Below are 19,594 nucleotides of genomic sequence, written 5' to 3'. Positions count from 1 at the left end.
TGGCAGCTCCTTCTAGAATCCCGTTCCTGCCTCTGTCCCCTGGCAGACATCAGAACCACTGCCCTGCCTGAAGTCCAGCACCCTGGGCTCCCACCCAGTCTTCTGTTTTCTTTCTTAGCCACAGTCTTGCACAGATACCTCCAACTCCCATCCCTCCTTCTTATCCCACCAGGACCTGCAGCTGCCATGCAAATAGTATATAAAAAGGCCCTGGGGTGGGAGCTGGACTGTAGACGATTAGCCAGGAGACTAGTGGGATTAAACTGAGCTTGGTGGCCCTTTGGGTACAGTGGAGGGGGACAGTGAGCCTTCTGGGCCATAGTGATGACTGATTTCCCTAGGTTGGAAGGCCCTGTGGTTGGAGCTATGCTTCGATTGGATCATTGATGTTTTAGGGGCAGGTAACGAGGTTCTGAAGGGCCTATAGGAGAAGTTGTGTGATAAGGCCAAGGAGTAAGGGCAGTGTCCACTGGTTGGTGGCAGGGAGATCAGCCAAGTAGTCAGAGCTGGCCGACAGATGGGCAGGAGAGAAGGTGTGTGAAAGAGTAGCCCCCCTCCAAAAAAAAAAACCTTCCCTCCTGCAGGTGGAAGGGGCAAAGTGTGCCCCCCCTTCCACCTCTGAGGGCTCCTGCAGGTGGAGGGGCAGAGTGTGCCCCCCTTCCACCTCTGAGGGCTCCTGCCACCCTGGGCCGCAGGCTGTCGGGTCCTCCGATTGTGTTCTCATTAATGAGAACTTGAGAACAGGATAAAAGGGGAAACCTACCTGATACCCCCACACCACCTCCATCCAGCCCTGCAGGGGAAGTCTCTGCACTGTTAGAAGTACATGTCATCACCTCTCATTTGCAGAGCTATGCTTCTGGTTACCCAGCTGGAGCCCTGATAATGTTGGTCGAGTGGCTGTCAAGACCCATGTGCCCCCTGAAGACTTGGGCCCTAAATCTTCATTTCACTCTTGTGTTCCCAATGGCCCCCCAGCACCACAGCCCCCACATTCCAGGCCTGGCTGCCTCTAGGGCTTTGAGCACAGTGCTCACAGTCTAGTCTCACGGGCTCTCTGTTCCCTTGGCTCTCTGCCCAGATCCCCCTGGATGTGTCAACATCCTCCCCTTCTGCTCTCCAACCTCCCTGCATGATCTCTCTCCCAAATCACACTCATCCCAGCTCTGCTGGGTCAGTCTTAGAGGGCTCCACCCTCGTTCCTACGAAGGACTCCCTGCAAGTCCATGACTCCTCCATCACCAGCAGTGGACAGTCCTCTGGAACCACTTACCGATGGGGTGGGTAGAGGGCCTGCCAAGGAGTGGCCTCCCCCACCACTTTCTGTTCCCTTAACCTATCCCTTTATGTCTTTGCACTCTGCTCCTGGGGCCACATCCTGGGAACATTCCAGAGCAAAAGGACTAAGGACTGCGATGACTAAAGTCCTGACTCAGCTCAAGCCTCTGTGAGCCGCAGAATGAAGAGCAGTGTGTCCCTATGGTTTGCCTGAGCTGGCTCTGGGCTACCCAGGCAGAGAGCTGGACAAGAGCCACTCAGGAGACTAATTAATATTCCAACCCTGTGAGCACCCCCCACTCCTCCTCCCGCAAACCTCTCCAAGTCATTGCCAACCTTCTGCTCCTGCCACTTGTCCCATAGATCCTGTCCCCTTGGCCCTAGGATTGCCCTACAGAGACCTAGGGTGATAGCCTCCCCTCTTGAGCTATGCCAGCCCTACCCATGCATAGAGGACACAGTCTCCTCACTTACTCCCCAGGCCCTGTACTGGTCTATGTTAACAGCCCCACCCAACTAATCTGAGGATATGATGGAGCACATGGGATCCCAGCCCAGTAAGAGACCAGGACAGTCCCTATTCTCTTTGGGTGATCAACCTCAATTAATGCCCCCCAAGCAGCTAACAGCCATACAGAAGCCCTCATGGGAACCTGTGAGGCCTGAGAATGGTTGGCCTAACCTACTTCAGCCTTCCATTCTGGAAATCTAAAACCCTGTCTAGGGAGGCCACAAGATGCACACACATGTCAGGAGGCTCTTTGGCTGTGGCAGGTGCAGGCTGAATAGAATCTAGCCCAAGATACTTAAATGTGGATGTTTAACCACAGCGGGGCCTCTCAGATAGCTTGGGTCCTCTAGCCCAATCCCAGCCTACCCTGAAGAGGGTGGTTCCCCACAAGATGCAGTCTCCTCCTTGTTCCCCAAACCTTACAGTGTGCTGAATCTTTCCCCAGCACTGTCTTTGGGTTACGATTCTAAGTCTTCTCTAGATGATTGGCAGTGTCGGGGTAGGGGTGGGTAGGACCTGTGTGGTTGCATCTCAGGTAAGATTGTGTATGATCCTCACTCTCAAGGAAGAAATACCAAGTGCAAGTGGGTCACTGGCTTGCTCTGTAGGATGGGAGACGGGGCTGAGTTACATGCGAAGTTTAGACTCTTCTTAGGTGTGTTAGACCTTAGCTTGCTCCCACTACCCCCATCGTCGGCACTGGTGGTAAACAACAGGTCCCTCTTCTGTCGTGCCCTCACTGCCGCCTGGAGCCTCCTCTGACCAACGTTTTTCTTGAGAAAAGTCATTCATGACTTCACAGGCTATAATTAGAGACATCCAAGGCAGAAAGGCGAGGCCTCTACCCCCACCCTGACTCACATACAGCTAGAACTATAGCCAAGGCCAGAGCCAGGATGTGGCATCTTAGTTGGCCCCTGGGGCCTGTCAGAGTCTCTTGTCTCCCCTCCCCTGGAGCTTTTTAGTCCAGAGATGCAGACTTTCTCTCTGACCCATAGGCAGGGCCTCAGAGGTCCCAGTCATGAGGCTGAGGCCCTGTCATGAGGCTGTTCTGGGCATCTGGGGCCCTCCCACCTCCAGCCAGAGTAAGGTATTTCCTTCATGAGTGGAGCCGTCCCTGTGCAGGCTGGCACTGTGCCAACTCTGCTATACCAGCAGCCTCCTGCAGCAGTCACTCTGTTCTCAATGTACTGGAATGGAAAGTGAGACACCAGTGTCCATGCTCACATATACAAGTAACTGGTAAGCAGTGTGCAAGCAGAAAAGCAGTATGCAAACAGAAAAGCAGTGTGCAGAGAGATTCCCTGTGCCTGGTGCATTAGGGCAGCAGGGACTCTGGGGTTCCTTCAGTGATCTCTGACTCACTTGGTCTGGAAGAAAAAACAGCCCATCTCTGTGAGGCAGGAACATTTGAGACTGGAGAGGGTAAGAAGTTGGCCTTCTGCGTCAGCCTGAAGTCCCCTGGTAGGAAGGGAGCCCTGGGGCAGAGCATGGACCTGTCCACAGGTGGCACCAGGCCTGCCCAACCACCAGGACCTCTTCTTGAACATAGGGAGCTCATCCCCTATCTGCTGAAGGACCACACTTGTACACGCCCCAGTTGCTGTACAGGTGGGAAGTGGCGGGGGCCTCCGGAGAGAGTGGGGATTGCGATCAGATGAGAGCATGGCCCTCCCTGGGAGACCCTGAGATGTAACTAAAGGCTGCACATTGAGACTAGCCCTATCAAACAGTATTCTCCACTCCTGGGAATGACCCATGCAGCTCAACACCTCCAGAGGGAGAGTACTCACCACTTCCTTTCTCATGTTGGGACTACATGGGACTTAGTGCCCCCCCAGGGCGGGGGGAGAATCTATTCCAGCCTTAACTTATCATCCTTTAGGACTGAGGCAAGGGATCATATACCCTGAGATGAGCTGCTTCTGGCCTAGCTTGCTCAGCTGACCCAGCTTGCAGTAATTTGGGTCTGACCCACAGGGTCTGTCTCTTATGCCAGCTAGGATCAGATGTAGGGAATCTATGTGGAACCCTGCTGAAGCTCCACCCAAGATCAGCAGGAGAGAGTCAGTGATAGATTAGCAATGTCTGCAGGGGCTGGTGAGGGAAAAATGAAAGGTCTGCCACCTCTAGCCTAGCTCCAGGATGCAGAGGCTTCTGCTGTGATCTGACAGCTGCACTAGGGCTATTTTTGCTCCTGGCTTTCTGTCGAGCACGGCGCCGGGCCTCCTTAGCTGTGTGACGGCATCAGGTCACATCAATCTTATAGTCAGCTGAAACATCTCCAGGTCTCTTCACAAGAACAGCTGTCAGGTCAGATCTTCTGCATCTTGACATTACTTCCCTTGTGTGGGCATAAAAGTAATTGCAGTCAGTCCCTTTTAGGTGGGCATCTAGATTTATTTCCAATCTTGCATGCTTAGAGACCATAGGGGTGAGAAAATCCTTGTATCTACCCCTTTGTGTGTTGGTCTTCTTGGCTTAGCATGTGCCTAGAAGAAGGATTGTTGAACCAGGAAGATCTGAGACACGTGACAGGCAGCAACCACCTAACTGCCATAGAACATTCTAGAAAGTGAACAGTTTGGAACTGTCAGGGATGTGGAATTTGTGTCTCATCCCATTCCTTGATCTGCCTGTAGTCTGGGAGTCTGGAAGAGACATGGTAGATTGAGGGGTATCATTGAAGACATACGTTGGGGTGTTAAGACCTGTCTGACAGACCTGGATTTAGGGAGAAATTTCCCCAGAGACCTGAACTTGGGATGGAGGGAGGGTAAGAAATAGAACCAGGGCTCAGGAGGCTGGAGGAAGTTCCAGGTCAGGATGTAGAGCCTGGTGTGGCTGTTGCCAACCCAGAGCCCTGGATGGAGACTAACATAAAGAACACTCCTTCCCTTACAGCGTGGCGATGTTCTAGGAAGTTGATGTGTTGGCTCTCCCACAGACTCACTGCACCGTGAAAATCTCAGTGCCGACTGCTGTATCTCAGGACACTGTGAGCCTCTGTGGCTGTTTTGCAATAGGGGACAGTTCTTGCAGCCCCCCCTCCCCAAAGAACATGTGGTGGAGTGGAATCAACCTCATGAAGAAGCTCTGGGAGGATGCCACAGAGAAAAGTCATCCTGGGTCCCTCCCTGGATGTCCAGGTTCCATCAAAGTGGACTGGTACAGCCCTGCTCGTGCCTGCCCTAGCAGTGGGCCTAAGAGTGTCTTTGCACAGTGGCTTGGCAGCATGGGCCTTTCTGCTTAGAAAGGTTATCTTTGCCCCTCTCAAATCAGAAACGCCCCGATAAAGAAGAGCCTCTGTTGGTGTCTGACACTGTCACGACAGGTCCTTGAGGCACATGGGGAAGGTCCTGGGTACTGGCTTTGTCCTCCCATGTGCAGCCGAGCCCCGTGAAGTCATTCATTTTTTTTCTTATGGTGGGGGGGGGGGGGGTTTAGAGCAGGATCTAGGCTTTTTCTTAATTACATTACATTTATTTTCGTGAGTGCGTGCGTGCGTACCACAGCATGTGTATGGAGATCCGGACAACTTAAAGGAGACTAGGCTCTTCCTCCATCATATGGGTCCTGGGGATCAAACTCAGGGCGTCAGCTTTGGCAGCAAGCACCTTTACCTGCCGAACCATCTCTCTGGTCCTGGGTGTGTTTTTTCTGGACTGTGGAAAGCGCGTTCCACCACACAGCTCCATTCATATAGACTTGGCAGGTGACTGCAGCTGAATGAGGCTGGGTTGGCTCTGGAGGAGGCACTGATGAGCTGTCTTGATGACCTCACCCCCTTCCTTCTCGTAGGAGAAGCTCTGGAGAGACCCGGCCTTCTCTCCCAAACCTATTGGCCCCAAAACTGCCCAGAGCAGTAACACAGCTCCAGAAAGCTCCTGTCTGTCCCTGACCTCTTTCATCCTAGTCCCATCCCAAAGTTCTCTTCTGGACAGACACCCACTTTGGTGTCTCATCCATGGAGACAAAGCCAGCTGGGATATATCTCTGTCCTTAGCGCCTCTGCCCTAAGCTGAGGCCTACTGGGTAGACTGGATCTCCCAGGCTTGCAGGCAGCCTAGGCCCTGCTCTCTACCCATGGCCAGGAACAATGAATGCCCTGCCCTTGAAGCTGTTCTCGGGCCAGACAAGAAACGCCTGAATCCCTCTGGCCAGTGCCCATCCACCCTGGGCTTGAGGGACAGGGACAGCACCACGAGCCAGGCCAAGCCCACTCTTTTCTGTGCAGCCTGTCGACCACCAAGGAGCTTCAGGCTCTGCTCCAGGGATGGTGGTGACTGCTGTCTTCTCCACCTTCTGATTCAGGGCTCAGCTGGTTTGAAATCCCCTACAAAAGGCACAGGCCGTATGTCCTCCAGTTCAGTACGCACAGATCCAGCCCCTGACCAGAACGTGCATTCATTTGAGGGACATACGTCTCTGTGTGTGCTGACCCACCTGAGTGAAGTGGGGCCCAGCTTTGGTGTCAGAGAGCCCGGGTGGGCTTTCCCAGTGGAGGCTGCCGTTCTGTACCCTGGGTGGCCCAGTTCTAATGGTGTCCAGTCCTTCTTTCTCGTGACAGTTGGTTGAAGTTCTGAGCATTTAATGGAAAGTGCTGTCCAAGTTTCAGCAAACAGAGAATTTTCAGATCTAACATTTCCTCTCCACCCCACCCCCACCCCCACTGGGCCCAAAGGACACTGGTGGGGGTACAGGGGCAACATGGGGTCAGGTGGCTCTGTGTTACCCAGAGAGCCTTGAAGGGTGGCGGATCCTGGACTAAGTTACTAATACTACTGACAGGAAAACTATAGACGTAGCCAAGCAAAGCATGTCTCCCAGCTCCTCATCCAGGTCCTCAAAGAATTACTGCCATACCTTAGCCACTGGAACAGGGTGGGAGGTTCTGTGGCCTGTCCCTGGAGGCCAGAGGCAGTTGCTGTCATAGGCCAGAAAGCAGGCGCTGAGATTTGCATCTGTCCCTGGTGCAGAGTGGTCCAAGTCCAAGAGCAGGCAGCCTTGGCCCCCGCCTGCTTCAGGCTCCCTTCCATGGGCCCCACCCTGGGGACCCCCTGGAGTCCGTGTTCTATCCCTGGAGAACAAATAACAGGACTCTAGCAGAACTGGGCAGGGGCAGCCTGTGTGTCAGGCTGCTTAGAGCAGGACATTCCTCATTGGTCTGAAGAGGGGACATTTTGGAAAGGATTACAGCCTGGGTGGGGCCCTTGCTCTTTTCTCTCTCTGCCCATTCTAGAGACCCTCTGCCCTGCCCCAGGGATCACAGGCCTTTTAAAGTTCCTGCCAGCACCCGAGTGTCTGGTGGCACAGGGACAGGGAGCCTGGCAAAGGGTGAGGGCTTGTGTTAGAGACTCTTCAAGTCAGTGTCTCCTTCTCCCATCCCTCACTGAAAAGCAACTGTAGAGGAAACGAGTGTCTGTGCAGAATAGAATGTTCCAGCCCAGGGCTGGGATGAGTCAACAGCCAGTCCCGCTGTCCCCACTAATTGGCCTTGCTCCTGCTTGGCATGAAGGAACTCTGTGGAGCAAAAGGCAGTGAGGTGGAAGGGAACCATTTCCTGCCTGTGGTACCAGGGACAGTGTTTACATGGGCCTCACTGTCCTCACCTGTTCAAGGAGTTATGGTTCCTCCTTGCAGGGAATGTTAGAATGTAAAGCATTTGTGAAACATTGTGTTTGCTTCTAAGCCTGCCATGACAAATACCAGAGGTGCACCTCACCCACAGGCTTTCATTATCTGCAAGCTCCGGAGGCTGCCAGTCTGCGGTGGAGGTGTGGCCTGGCTGTCTTCTCCTGAGCCTCTCTCTTTGGTGTGGCGCCTTCTCCTCGTGTGTTCACAGTCTTCCTCCACACAGTTGTATCCTGCATTCCCCTTCTTAGAAGGATACCAGTTCAGTTATACTAGAATCCACCCTAATGTCTTTCATTTTGAAGTTCCTGTTTCCAAGGAGCTAGAGAGATAGCTCAGCTGTTAAAAGCACTTGCTCTTACAGAGGACCTGGGTTCAGTTCCCAGCACCCCACATGGTGGCTCACAACTGTCTATAACTCTAGTTCCAGGAGACAGACATTCTTCTGACCTCTGTAAGCACAGATGCATATATACATGCAGACAAAACACTTATACATATAAGGGAAAGAAAAATTAATTTTAATAGTCTTTTTCCAAATTTAGTCATGGGGACATGGGGGTATAAAACCAGCCCTGCATTTAATTCAGGTGGCAGGAGAGGTAGTGATCTTAGTTTTTCAAAACACAGTGAGTACCTAGCACAGGCCAGGCTCTGTTCTAAGCACTGGGGCCATTAGCACCATAGTGGGTCAAACCTCTGTCTTGGGAGGACTGATGCTTGGTTGGGAAGCCATCAGAACAGTATGCCAGAAGTTAGAACATGGACGTCGTTCAGAAGCTCCAGGAAGATGCAGAGCAGAGGGCTCTGCAGGGTCCCTGCTCCCTGGGGGCACTCCTTCTTGTCCTACTCTCCAAGTTCTGCTCTTCTGATTAGCGTGTGTCTCTCCTCTCTCTCCTCTGCAGTGTTGAGGGCGAGGCCCCCAGCAGCGAGACTGGCACATCGCTGGACAGCCCCTCGGCCTACCACCAGGGTCCCCTGGTACCTGGTTCCAGCCTGAGCCCAGACCACTACGAGCATACATCAGTGGGTGCCTATGGGCTGTACGCAGGGCCAGGACCACAGCAGCGCACACGGAGGCCCCGGTTGCAGCACTCGACCTCCGTCCTGCGCAAGCAGGCTGAGGAGGAGGCCATCAAGCGCTCTCGGTCACTGTCTGAGAGCTATGAGCTCTCTTCAGATCTGCAAGACAAGCAGGTAGGTGGCAGGGGCCCCTGCCCCACAATGCATGGCCTCCCAAGTGACACAAGGCCTCAGCTACCAGATGGTCTTTGTGATGGGTTCCAGATACCAGCTGGGGTGCACATCTGAGGGTGACAGGAGCCCTGCCTGCACTTCTCACAGAGCCTTTCCCAGCCCAGCTCTGCTGAAGTGTGGGAAGGGATTTACATCGATGGCCAGGGGCACTGACATCCTTTCTGGGGACTTATAGACTGCTCTTCAAATGTTGCCTTTGTAGGTTTCCATATCCCTCACTGCTAGGACCTGGGGCCTGTGTTGGGTATCTGAGTGTCATGGCCCAGCACCACCAGGCCACAGGTTGCCAAGGTGGCCATGGAGGTCCTTAGGGCCCAAGAAAGGCCTGAGGGAGGGAGGCTACTTATTATATCCCCCTATGGCTTGTGGCTCCACAGTCTGTAGAGGAAGTCTCTGTTGAATGCTGCAGCTCTTCCTTGGGCCTCAAACCCAGGGTTAGGTGGCCTGGCGCACCTTTGGGGTCGCTGTGAGCAGAGGAGATCCTCATACAGTGCAGGACCTAGCAGAGAACTGATGTGGGAGTGAATGCCTGCTGTTTGTGTCTCTGAGCAATGCCAGGTTTCAGGAGATCTCTGAGCTGTGTGGATGTGTAGGGACAAGCAGAGCATCCGGCTGGCATTCCATAGCTCTGGGCCTTGTGCTTTGGGCAGGCTCTCATGTCTCCCAGGCAGTCCCTCAGCCCTGGACTGACACCAGGACCCCTTCCCAGAGCCCACAGATGTGATCTCCCTCCCATCCATGTGTGCTGGCCCACTTTGTTCTGTTTGTTCTCCACAGGCCTCAGTCCTGAGGGCATGGTGGGGTGCACTCAGGGTGGATCTTCTCCTTTGGCTGACAGCCCTCAGTCTTGACCTCTCATACCTGGGGTGATGCCTTGTGACATAGGCTAGCCCTGCCTCCCTCTACACACATGCTTTATCCTTCTTGTTAGTTGAGACCCCCAAGAGGCCTAGTAGCAGATATTCCCCCACAGCTGTGGACCTTGATTCCTTTGCCAGGCCAGCAGCAGGCGGAACAGCCTCTACCGAGTTTCTCAGCTGTGCAGAGATCCAGAGTGATCCCCGAAGAGTTCGTTGTAAAAGTCATCTGCACAGGACCATGAAATAGAATTGGGCAAGGTTAGACGGCATGTAGGGATGATTACATGCCACAAATATGCAGCTGTTCACCTTCATTCCACCCATAGCTGAATTTCCCCTGGTGCCAGATAATGGGATAGGGACAGCCTGCAAGATGAGACTGCTGCACCTGAGTGACATTCCTGGACAGTGGATGGACAAGCAAGTCAGCAGTTAAGACACTGTCACTGCAGGAAATGACACAGACCCTGGGGGTCGTAATTCTGGAAGAAGAAGTAGAGGGACTCTGAGTGTTGGCTGCATCAGATGACGGTGGCTGGCCTGACAACTGGCCGTCTGGGGAAGAGCTAAGAGTATATGCCAAGGCTTTGGGACAAGAATGACCTTGGTGTATGAGAGAGAAAAGGTGGCAGGGAAGAGTTGGCACAGAGGCAAGAGGAGTTACCGTTAGCAGCCATGAAGTATTCCCTGCTGCCTGAGCTTCCCGGCAAGCAAGGCAAAAGTAGGAGTAGCGTAGATTACATGAGAATTGTGAGGGGAAGGTGGGAATCTCATCTTAGTGAAAAGAGTCCAGTGAGAAATCAGATGCATTCTCCTCAATCCAACCCTCCACGCCTTCTCCTTCCTCATCCCTGAGAGCCAGCGGCCCTGCATGGGGATCCGGGAATGACCTCAAGTCGCTGAGTGGTGGCAGGTGTGCTTTGTGGAAGAAAATTCCTCTGGATCCTCCTCATGCACACTGCTTTGAGATAATCCTCAGCAATAAGCACATAAGGGTGTGAGGCCTGGCCCCAAGGCAGGCCTCCCTACCACTGGCTGTAAAGCCTGGCTACTAGCTTCCCTTACGTCATCTGAGAGCAGAGGTAGCGGAGTCCCTCGTCTCAGTACAGTAAGAACTGTGTGAGGGTGTGGTCCAGTCCCTGGCATCCCATGGGTAGCAAATGTTAGTTGCTTTTCCCTCCCCTGGGTCCCAGCGAGCTATAGATGGGGCCTCATGGCACTTCCAGACCATAAGGCAGGATAGCCATGGTTGAGTTCAGGAGTGAGAGAGAATGGAGTTGGGCCAACCAGTGCCCACTTAGGGAGGGGCAGAGAGGGGCTTTCTGGGTGACTCATCACAGAGTCCATTTCTGCCCTCCTAATGAGCTGTCATTCAACACAACGCACACAGACTTAGGGGGAACTTGGAAAGCAGGATGGACCCTTGTCCCCAGGGTCCAGGGCATCAAGAAAGGCCCTGCAATAAGCTTTGGTGACTCTGGTATCTCTGAAGCCCTTGGCAGGGATTCCAGGCCAAGGCCTTCTTAGGCAGGGGATTGAAGGGGGCCTCCCAGGTTCAGCTTTTGTCCCTTCCTGACCCTGAGCTTTTTGACCACTCAGCCAGTAGTAGTTTTGTTTGTTGATGCGACAGTACAGCCATCTCTGGATGGCAGGGAAAGAACCCCCAAAGCCTCCTTCCTGGCTCTCCCTGGAGCTGCTTCCTGGTAGCCCTGAGATGGTGTGCAAAAGGGCCTCTCTCAGGCTTGGGCCACAGCCCTGGCTTTGCTCAATGTCTCTGGTGTTCTGTATCAGACTGTGCGTCTTTTTAACCTCACACATTCTCCCAGGGCAGGAACCTGTGTGTCTCCCTTTTGCATTGCCATGCCTGATGAGATGCTGGCTCTAACAGTGCAGACATGTGGAGTCAGGATTTCACCTGGTCCTGGGAACCCGAACCCTCTCCTCATCCCTGCAAAACACAGCCCTGCCCCAGCAGCCAGAGACAGATCGCTGATTCCTGCAGACCAGGCTATAGCTGAGTGTGTTTCCTACTCACCCAGGATCCAGACTCAGGATTAGCCCTCAGGCTGGGCAGACTGCATGGCCTGAGATTTCAGGAGGCCATGGGTCACTCTTGAGAGCTGTTGAGCTGAGGTGCCTGAGAGCTTGCCCAGCACAACTCACAACCATGCCCATCAGAGCTCATGGAGCCATACGGCAAAGAGGGAGGGCCACCCTTGCCAAGTCTTCCCTAGGCCTCAGCTCAGCCTTCTGTATAGCAAGGACAGAGACCTCACAGCTGCAACTGCTACCTAGGAATGGGGCTGAGGTCTTCCTCCAGCTGTCCCTGGCCTGTGCCAAGCACCTGCCTTCCATCACTGTGAGCTTACCAGAGCACTAAAAGTGGGTCCTCCTGCTGCCCTGCATCACAGTTAAGGAAATGGGGAACTTCATGGTTCCAAGGCTCAGCCAGAGGTGATGAGAGGCAGAGCCAAGGTCAAGCCAGGCCCTCTGACTAGGTACTGACCTGCTCATGCCTCAAGTTCCCCAGCTCTGGGGTCATATCTGTAGATAATATCTTCAGAAAACCTCCAGGGCCCATAGCTTCTGTGGCCAGAGGTATTGGGATTCTCAGCACGTGTGTGCACCACCTTTACCCTATCTTGGCATTTATTTGTCCCATTTGACACTGAAAACATCCAGCAATCTCAAGCAACCTGGGGATGTGGTGAGACCATCCCAGGTTACATCCCTATGGAGCATAGAAAAGGGTAGATATCTATTTCTCTACCATCATACAGGGCCCACATTCTCCTCTCCTTACCCCACCAGGTGGAAATGCTAGAACGCAAGTATGGGGGACGCCTTGTGACCCGCCATGCAGCTCGCACCATCCAGACGGCGTTCCGCCAGTACCAAATGAACAAGAACTTTGAGCGCCTGCGCAGCTCCATGTCGGAGAACCGCATGTCACGCCGCATTGTGCTGTCCAACATGAGGATGCAGTTCTCCTTCGAGGGCCCCGAGAAGGTGCACAGCTCCTACTTTGAGGGCAAGCAAGTCTCTGTGACCAATGATGGCTCCCAGCTGGGGGCCCTGGTGCCGTCAGAATGTGGAGACCTTAGCGACCCAGCCCTCAAGTCTCCAGCACCCTCCAGTGACTTTGCAGACGCCATCACGGAACTGGAGGATGCGTTCTCCCGGCAGGTGAAGTCCCTGGCTGAGTCCATCGATGATGCCCTCAACTGCCGCAGCCTACACAGTGAGGAGGTACCAGCCCCAGACACAGCACGGGCCCGGGACACGGAGCCCAAGCAGAGCCTGCATGGCATGGACCACCGCAAATTGGATGAGATGACAGCCTCGTATAGTGATGTCACCCTCTACATTGACGAGGAAGAGCTGTCACCCCCTCTACCGCTCTCACAGGCTGGGGATCGGCCTTCCAGCACCGAGTCGGACCTGCGGCTAAGGGCTGGGGGTACAGCCCAGGACTACTGGGCCTTGGCCCACAAGGAGGACAAGGCTGACACAGACACGAGCTGCCGAAGCTCACCATCGCTGGAGCGGCCAGAACCACGGCTGCGAGTGGAGCACCTTCCCCTGCTCACCATTGAGCCACCCAGTGACAGCTCCGTGGAACTCAGTGACCGCTCAGATCGAAGCTCACTCAAGAGGCAGAGTGCCTATGAGCGCAGCCTCGGTGGACAGCAAGGCAGCCCCAAGCATGGCCCCCACGGTGGCCCCCCCAAAGGCCTCCCCCGGGAGGAGCCTGAGTTGCGGCCTCGGCCCCCCAGACCTCTCGAGAGCCACCTGGCCATCAATGGTTCAGCCAACCGGCAGAGCAAGTCTGAGTCTGACTACTCAGATGGGGACAATGATAGCATCAACAGCACATCCAACTCCAACGACACCATAAACTGCAGCTCTGAGTCCTCGTCTCGGGACAGCCTGCGGGAGCAGACACTCAGCAAGCAGACATACCACAAGGAGACCCGCAACAGCTGGGACTCGCCAGCCTTCAGCAATGATGTCATCCGTAAGAGACATTACCGAATTGGCCTGAATCTCTTCAACAAGTGAGTCCCCTTTCATGCAAGGAAGACAGACCCACATGGCCTTGGTCGTCACAACCCTGGGCCCAGGCAGAGTAGGCAAGAGGCAAATTCACCTTCCTTCCTGCTGTGAGCCTCTGAGCACGTCCCCACTGAGGCAGAAGTTTCAGGCAGTCTTTGTAAGGTCAAGGCAGGATGCTGCGCCATGTTTATGGTCAGAGCAGCTTTGAATCCTGGGAGACCCAGCTCCTCCAAGGGCCATTTGTGGAGATGGCAGGTATTCCTGGACTAGATAGCAGAGTGGGAACTTTTCTGTGGTAAATCCCTAGCCATCATGCCCACCCATGTGTCCCCATAGCTGGCTCAGCCTCAAATGCCAGGTTCAGGGCCGACGTGAAGCGCAAAGGTCTTGGAATGAGCTGGTGGCAGGTTTGTATCTGTAGGCTGCAGCTGACAGAACAGTAGATTGGGCCATTTTGAGTGGCTGCTCTGGAGGGGCGTGGAGGGGCTCAGGGAAGGTGCAGCTGGGCGGTCCTGAGAGCCAAGCCGTGGTAAGAGATGGATATTTAAAGTCAACTATTCTTAGCAGGGTCAAAAATAGCATGGGAAGTGGGGAGGGCCGAGCACACCCTCAGAGGGGACCTTGGCAGCTCTTATTTAACCTGAGATTTCACATTTCCTTCCCTGGGGATTCTGGGATTTGGGGTCATCAGACGCCAGCCTGGTGTGGTCTCCCTGGGGGCTGTGGACCTGGAAAGCATGTGACTTAGCCTGCCTGCTGGTTACAAGCATACACCCTAGGAGTTTCCCAGAAGGGCCACAGGAGGGTAGTGGGGCACAGTGGGGGCCAGCCACATCTGAGCCACACCTCGCTGCTCCCTGCTGCTCCTCTAAGACTAGGATGGCATGATTTTGAGCATCCGTAGCAGTGCAGATGGACTGGGACAACAGAGGGACCTGGTGGGGAGGGAATGGTATATAGCCCTCAAAGCCGAGTCTTAGATCCCTCACATTTGCCGCGAGAGTAGCTCCTGAAACCTGTTCCCTACCTGCAGCCTGCTGCATGTAAGAGCCAACCCTACCACTGTTCAAGCAAGCCCCAGCCAGAGTGCACAGGTCACTGATGAGCGTCTCCTACTTAGTCCATGTGTCCTCCATTGGCCTTGCTACTCCTACACACTGCCCTGCTCCAGGACTGCCTCTCGGCCCCGGGCTGGAGTGACAGGGGTTACAGCAGAGTGGATAGGTGGAGGCCTCCAGTAGGGTACAGAAGGCAAAGGGAAACAATCTCCTTGACCAACCAGCTTTAGCCTTTGTAGATTCTTTCTCCATCGATTATCACTTAACACTCAAATGTATTCTGCCTCACAGCAAAAGCCTTACAGTTCAGGATGTGTCCTCTTTGACTGTGGGAGCCTCTCCATTGTGTGTGTGCATGTGTGTACACGTGCATGTGTGTGTGTGTGTGTGTGAGAGAGAGAGAGAGAGAGAAAGAGAGAGAGAGAGAGAGAGAGAGAGAGAGAGAGAGAGATCGATCCTGCTTGTTTAGGTGCGTGCTTGTGGGGACCGGAGCTGATGTCAGGTGTCATCTTTTATTGCCCACCTTACTTTTTGAGATGGAGTCTCTAACTAATCCTGGAAGTCAGTGATTCAGCTAGGCAGGCTGGCTGGCCAGTGAGGCCCAGAGTCCTCTGGCTCCACCTCCCCAGCACCGGGATGATAGGCTTTGAGGGCTGGGCATCAAACTTGGGTTCCTATCATTGCACAGCAAGCTCTTGATGACTGAAGCCAAGCCCATCCAGGTCTTTATCTCTGTGGACCTACTATGTGTTTTCCACATCTGTAAAACAGGGCTGGTGCTGATGCCCTCTCCTTCCAGACTCTAAGAGTGCAAGGTTGGTGTGTGCAGAGTACAAGGACAAACGTGTGTGTTGTTGTTATTTGACCTGGTTCTCGTCACTTGTGGCCTGGGCTAGATGACTTCAACCTAGGTCCTCCCAGTGGTTGGCTGTTGAAGGTCTCTCTTGCCGGTGATAATGGACCTTCTTTCCCGTGTGCCACATGGGGTGCGCCCCAGCATGGTCCTCTGAAGGTTATTCAGCCTGTTGCTTCAGCCTCTTCATGTCTCTGGAAACATGACACTGTGTGTGGACTGTCCCAGCGCCTTCTCAGGGTGACAGCAGAGTGGAATTGTAGGCTCCTGGGTAGAGACTTTCTTTGGCATCAGAGCCGCCAAGTTCATGTTGAAAAGGGGCTGTACCTGTTTCCCACCCCTGGATCTGACCGTGCTTGCTCCCCACCCACACCATTCTGTATTGCCCTGCTTCCTCCGGGCAGAGTATGGATTACGTCACTGTTTAACTTGTGTTTTCTGCTAGCACTTCACTGTTCCGTCTCTGTAACACACCTTTCAGGTTATTTGCCCATTTCTTCACTGTCACTTTTTTTAGTTCTGGGTTTTGAATTTAGGACCACTGGCGAGTACTTCCCTTTTGAAACAGGATCTCACAAAACTGCCCAGGCTGGCCGGGCGGTGGTGGCGCACGCCTTTAATCCCAGCACTCGGGAGGCAGAGCCAGGCGGATCTCTGTGAGTTCAAGGCCAGCCTGGGCTACCAAGTGAGTTCCAGGAAAAGGCACAAAGCTACACAGAGAAACCCTGTCTCGAAAAAAAAAAAAAAAAAAAAAATTGCCCAGCCTCCTGATGTTCAGTGTTTGTCACTTGAGGATCTGCCATCATGGGGCCTTCTTAAGGATGACTCTTTCAGAATTACAAGTATGTCCCCTGCTGGCTCCTTGTCTTTTTATTAGAGTTTTTCTTTGTAGGTATAATTTGAAGACAATGAAAAGGACCCCGTGAAGCATCTAATTATAATTAGCTTTAGCTGCATTGCTCTTATCTGATGGATGGGTTTAATTTCACTTAGTGTAGCCACCAGTGCCTTTGTGTTTGAAATTGCTTTTTCTTTCTGCATTTTGTTTTCTGTTCTTCCAATTATTTTTACCTGCTGGGGACTGAACCCAGGACCTTGCAAAGGCTAGACAAGTGCTCACCACTGAGCCAAAAGCCAACCCTTACTATCAGGTCTAACCATTACACTTTCATACATCTGCTGGGCATGGGTGTGTTCATGAGTGTGCAGGTGCCAGTACACATGTGTGTGCCCATGCATATATGTGTGTAAATGCCATCTCCCCAACCCCTCATGTGTCATGGTATTAAAGCAAGGACCTCTCCATTGTCACATCCTTCACAGATAGTTGTTCCTCGGGAATTTTAGAATCAACTCATTGAGATCCTTCAGTGGACACTGGAGCCACCTCCAGATCGGAGGTGAATTTGGAGGTGATGGCCCCTTTACACTGCCAGAGACAGGACTGGAGGGCCCAACCTAGGGGCATGCATTAATTAAAGCTAATGAAAATTAGGTTGGCTCTCCAGAGGCCATGTGTGGTTACTGGAGACCAGGGTAGGTGCATAGCTGTAAAGCAGGCCAGGCCAGCCGAGCCCAAAGGGGCAACCTGCAGCAGCTCTGGTTCTGAGAGATCTAGCTGGTAGCCACTTGGCAGGAGCCAATAAGGTTCCACGTGGAAAGACACCAAGGCCCTGGCTGGTTCCCAGCTCAGACCCTAACGAACACCCAGCCTCAGTTTCCTCCTTCACTCTGATCATGATGCCAGGTCAGGGAACATTGGAAATTCTGAGAGAAGCCATGTTGCTGTAACTTTGCCAGTTAAACAAGCCGGACCTCTTTGCCAGTCTTAAAGCCTTTTGGTCCGTTTCTAAAGCTCTTCCATGGATGTGGGGAAGAGCTCTAGGGCTCAGAACTGGCTGGCAACCCAAGGTTCAGTTTACAGAACCCCAGGGCCTCTCCAGGGATAGATCTGAGAGCCTGAGCCCCTATGGCCTGGGCTGGAGTGTAACTGCTTTGCCCTTGGGCCCTGGAGTTTTGAGCCAGGCCTTCCCTGGTCCTCAGCAGTCCCAGTACCATGTCAGGTCCAGGCCCCCAGCCTTCAGACCCCACCGTCGTCCCTCCCCCCCCCCCCCCCCCCCCACTGACTTCACTCCCAGGCTCTGCCCTCTGCGCGTCTCCTTTACTGTGCTCAGGACTCCCCCGAGGGTCTCTGGTCTCCTGCTCTCACTACTGCCATTCCTCCAGGCCCCACCTTTTTCTGCACACCTGAGTCCCCTCCAGGACACATAGGTCTTATACCTCTCTCACAAGTGATAGCTGTCTGTCCAGACCATCCCTCTTAGGGGTCTGCAGAGGGTTTCATGGTGAGCCACAGTGAGAGAGCCAGAAAAAGAAAACAAAACAGGAGAGCTGAAAAAGTGAGGCAAGTGGTGAGGGCCTCTCTCAGGAGGCTGTGCCACCTCCAGATGTTCTTAGGCCCCAGGATGCTCAGCCCCCTGTCCAGGCCCCAGCTGCACATCTGGTAGGCAGCTCTCGGAGAGGGCAGGAATCCAGAAACCCCAGGCAGAAGGGGACCAACTATACCACTGATCTACCCCAAGACCTGGAGTGTGTTCCTGGGTCTCTGAGCCTCATTTGGGCATGGGCCCCTGCTCCCAGGACTTGGACAGGATTTGAGCCAAAGGGGCGAAGGCCTGGCTTGCAGCTGCCATCCCAGGAGGTACTATGGGTGGCTGCTGTCACCATGCCCAGCTCAGCCTTTGCCATCAGACCTCCTACCGCTGAAGAGGCCTTGGAGGCTCTTCTTGTCCCGTGCAGCTGGCTGTGGGAGGGGCAGATGAGCATTCATACTCTGTAAGGTCATTTCACAGTCTCATTCTTGTCCTCACTCAGAGCTATCCATCCGTAGCTGCTGTTGCCACTGAGAGCTTGTAGTGGAATGTCAGCGAGAGACTGGAGAGACCGGTGGAGGGAAGTGTCTGCAGCAAACGTGGGCTTCAGTCATACTTGCATCTGAATCAACGTGATGTCTAGGAAAACTGGCTTAGCCAGACTTAGAGGAGGCAGGCATGCCAGACCTGGAAGTAGACAGCAGGGTGGAACTGTGAGTAGGCTCACTGCTAGCCTCCTGCCTGTTTCAGAAAGACCTCTAGGTCCAGACGATGAGGTGGGTGAGGCATAGAGGCAGAAGCCAACACTCTCTGATGCTGGGTCCTCACAGTATGTACTCTAGGAAGCTGACTCTCCATTGCAGCGTCTGGGTGGTGGCTCAGGGAGGCTTGGGGGCTTCCTGAGTCAACAGAGTATTTTAAAGACCTAGCACTATTTTACTGGGCACTCTGGAGCTGAGTACTTGACTCTTCTGGCCCCTCATTTTGTTGTCTCTAAAGGGAGTGGTTCCCTCACCAGGAACCCTCCTGATTCCCTACACAGCACCCCAAAAGGCCCCAGTCTCTCCAACCTCTAAGTTGAAGACAGTTTGTCCAGGCTGCTATGGTGTCCCTCTGGTTGGTCCTGATCAGACCTGGCCCGTTTCCTCCTTATGGTCTGCACAGTTCCCAGGGGCTTGATGGAAGCTTCCAGCTTGAACTTCCTGCTTCATTCTTGCCAGTTGACCCAGTCATCCCTAGGCCCCTGAGAGGTAAAGTAACTTGCCCCAGGGTCCCCAGCCAGTAAATGGAACTGAGATTTAAGCCCAGGCTTCCTGTAATCTGTCTCCACAGCCAGCACCCTACCTGCCTCACACACCAATGAGAAAACATAGTTTTGGAGGGTGGGGACTTGGTTGGCCTATGGCAGGTAGCCAAAGAGGACTTTGGCACGCCCCTCTACTTACAGTGCAGAGATCAAAGCAGGCCATTGGCTTCCTTCCTGTAGGGAAGCCTGAATAGAGGCCACCTTGTCTGCACAGGGCAGGGATTGCCTCACTCACAGTGGGGGCAGGACGGCAAGGGTGTCCATAGCAGGGGCTGCATAGCATGCCTATCCAGCAGAATGGCTGTCCACCTGCATGGAGGCCAGTGTGAGGTAGTCACTCCTGCAAAGACTCTTAGACACTGCCGCTGAGCCCTGGAGCTCCCCCTCATCACAGCCTGTCCCCACCGTC

General features: G+C 53.8%; 1 protein-coding gene across 6 annotated transcripts in view; it reads left to right on the top strand.

The window, feature by feature from the left end:
- The window catches only part of Iqsec1 (IQ motif and Sec7 domain ArfGEF 1), a 222,466-nt gene that overhangs the window by 177,935 nt on the left and 24,937 nt on the right, over positions 1 to 19,594 (top strand). For all 6 annotated transcript variants that reach the window (XM_059258194.1, XM_059258193.1, XM_059258191.1 and 3 more), the window contains 2 exons: positions 8,329 to 8,620; positions 12,352 to 13,598. In XM_059258194.1, coding sequence (XP_059114177.1) covers positions 12,358 to 13,598 — 1,241 coding nt within the window. In that variant the 5' untranslated portion in view covers positions 8,329 to 8,620; positions 12,352 to 12,357. The remainder of the gene's footprint in view (positions 1 to 8,328; positions 8,621 to 12,351; positions 13,599 to 19,594) is intronic.

The sequence above is a fragment of the Peromyscus eremicus genome, chromosome 3, assembly GCF_949786415.1.
Source record: "Peromyscus eremicus chromosome 3, PerEre_H2_v1, whole genome shotgun sequence".
Lineage (NCBI taxonomy): Eukaryota > Metazoa > Chordata > Mammalia > Rodentia > Cricetidae > Peromyscus > Peromyscus eremicus.
The sequence above is the reverse complement of the archived record's forward strand: the minus strand, read 5'-3'. Positions and strand labels throughout refer to the sequence as shown.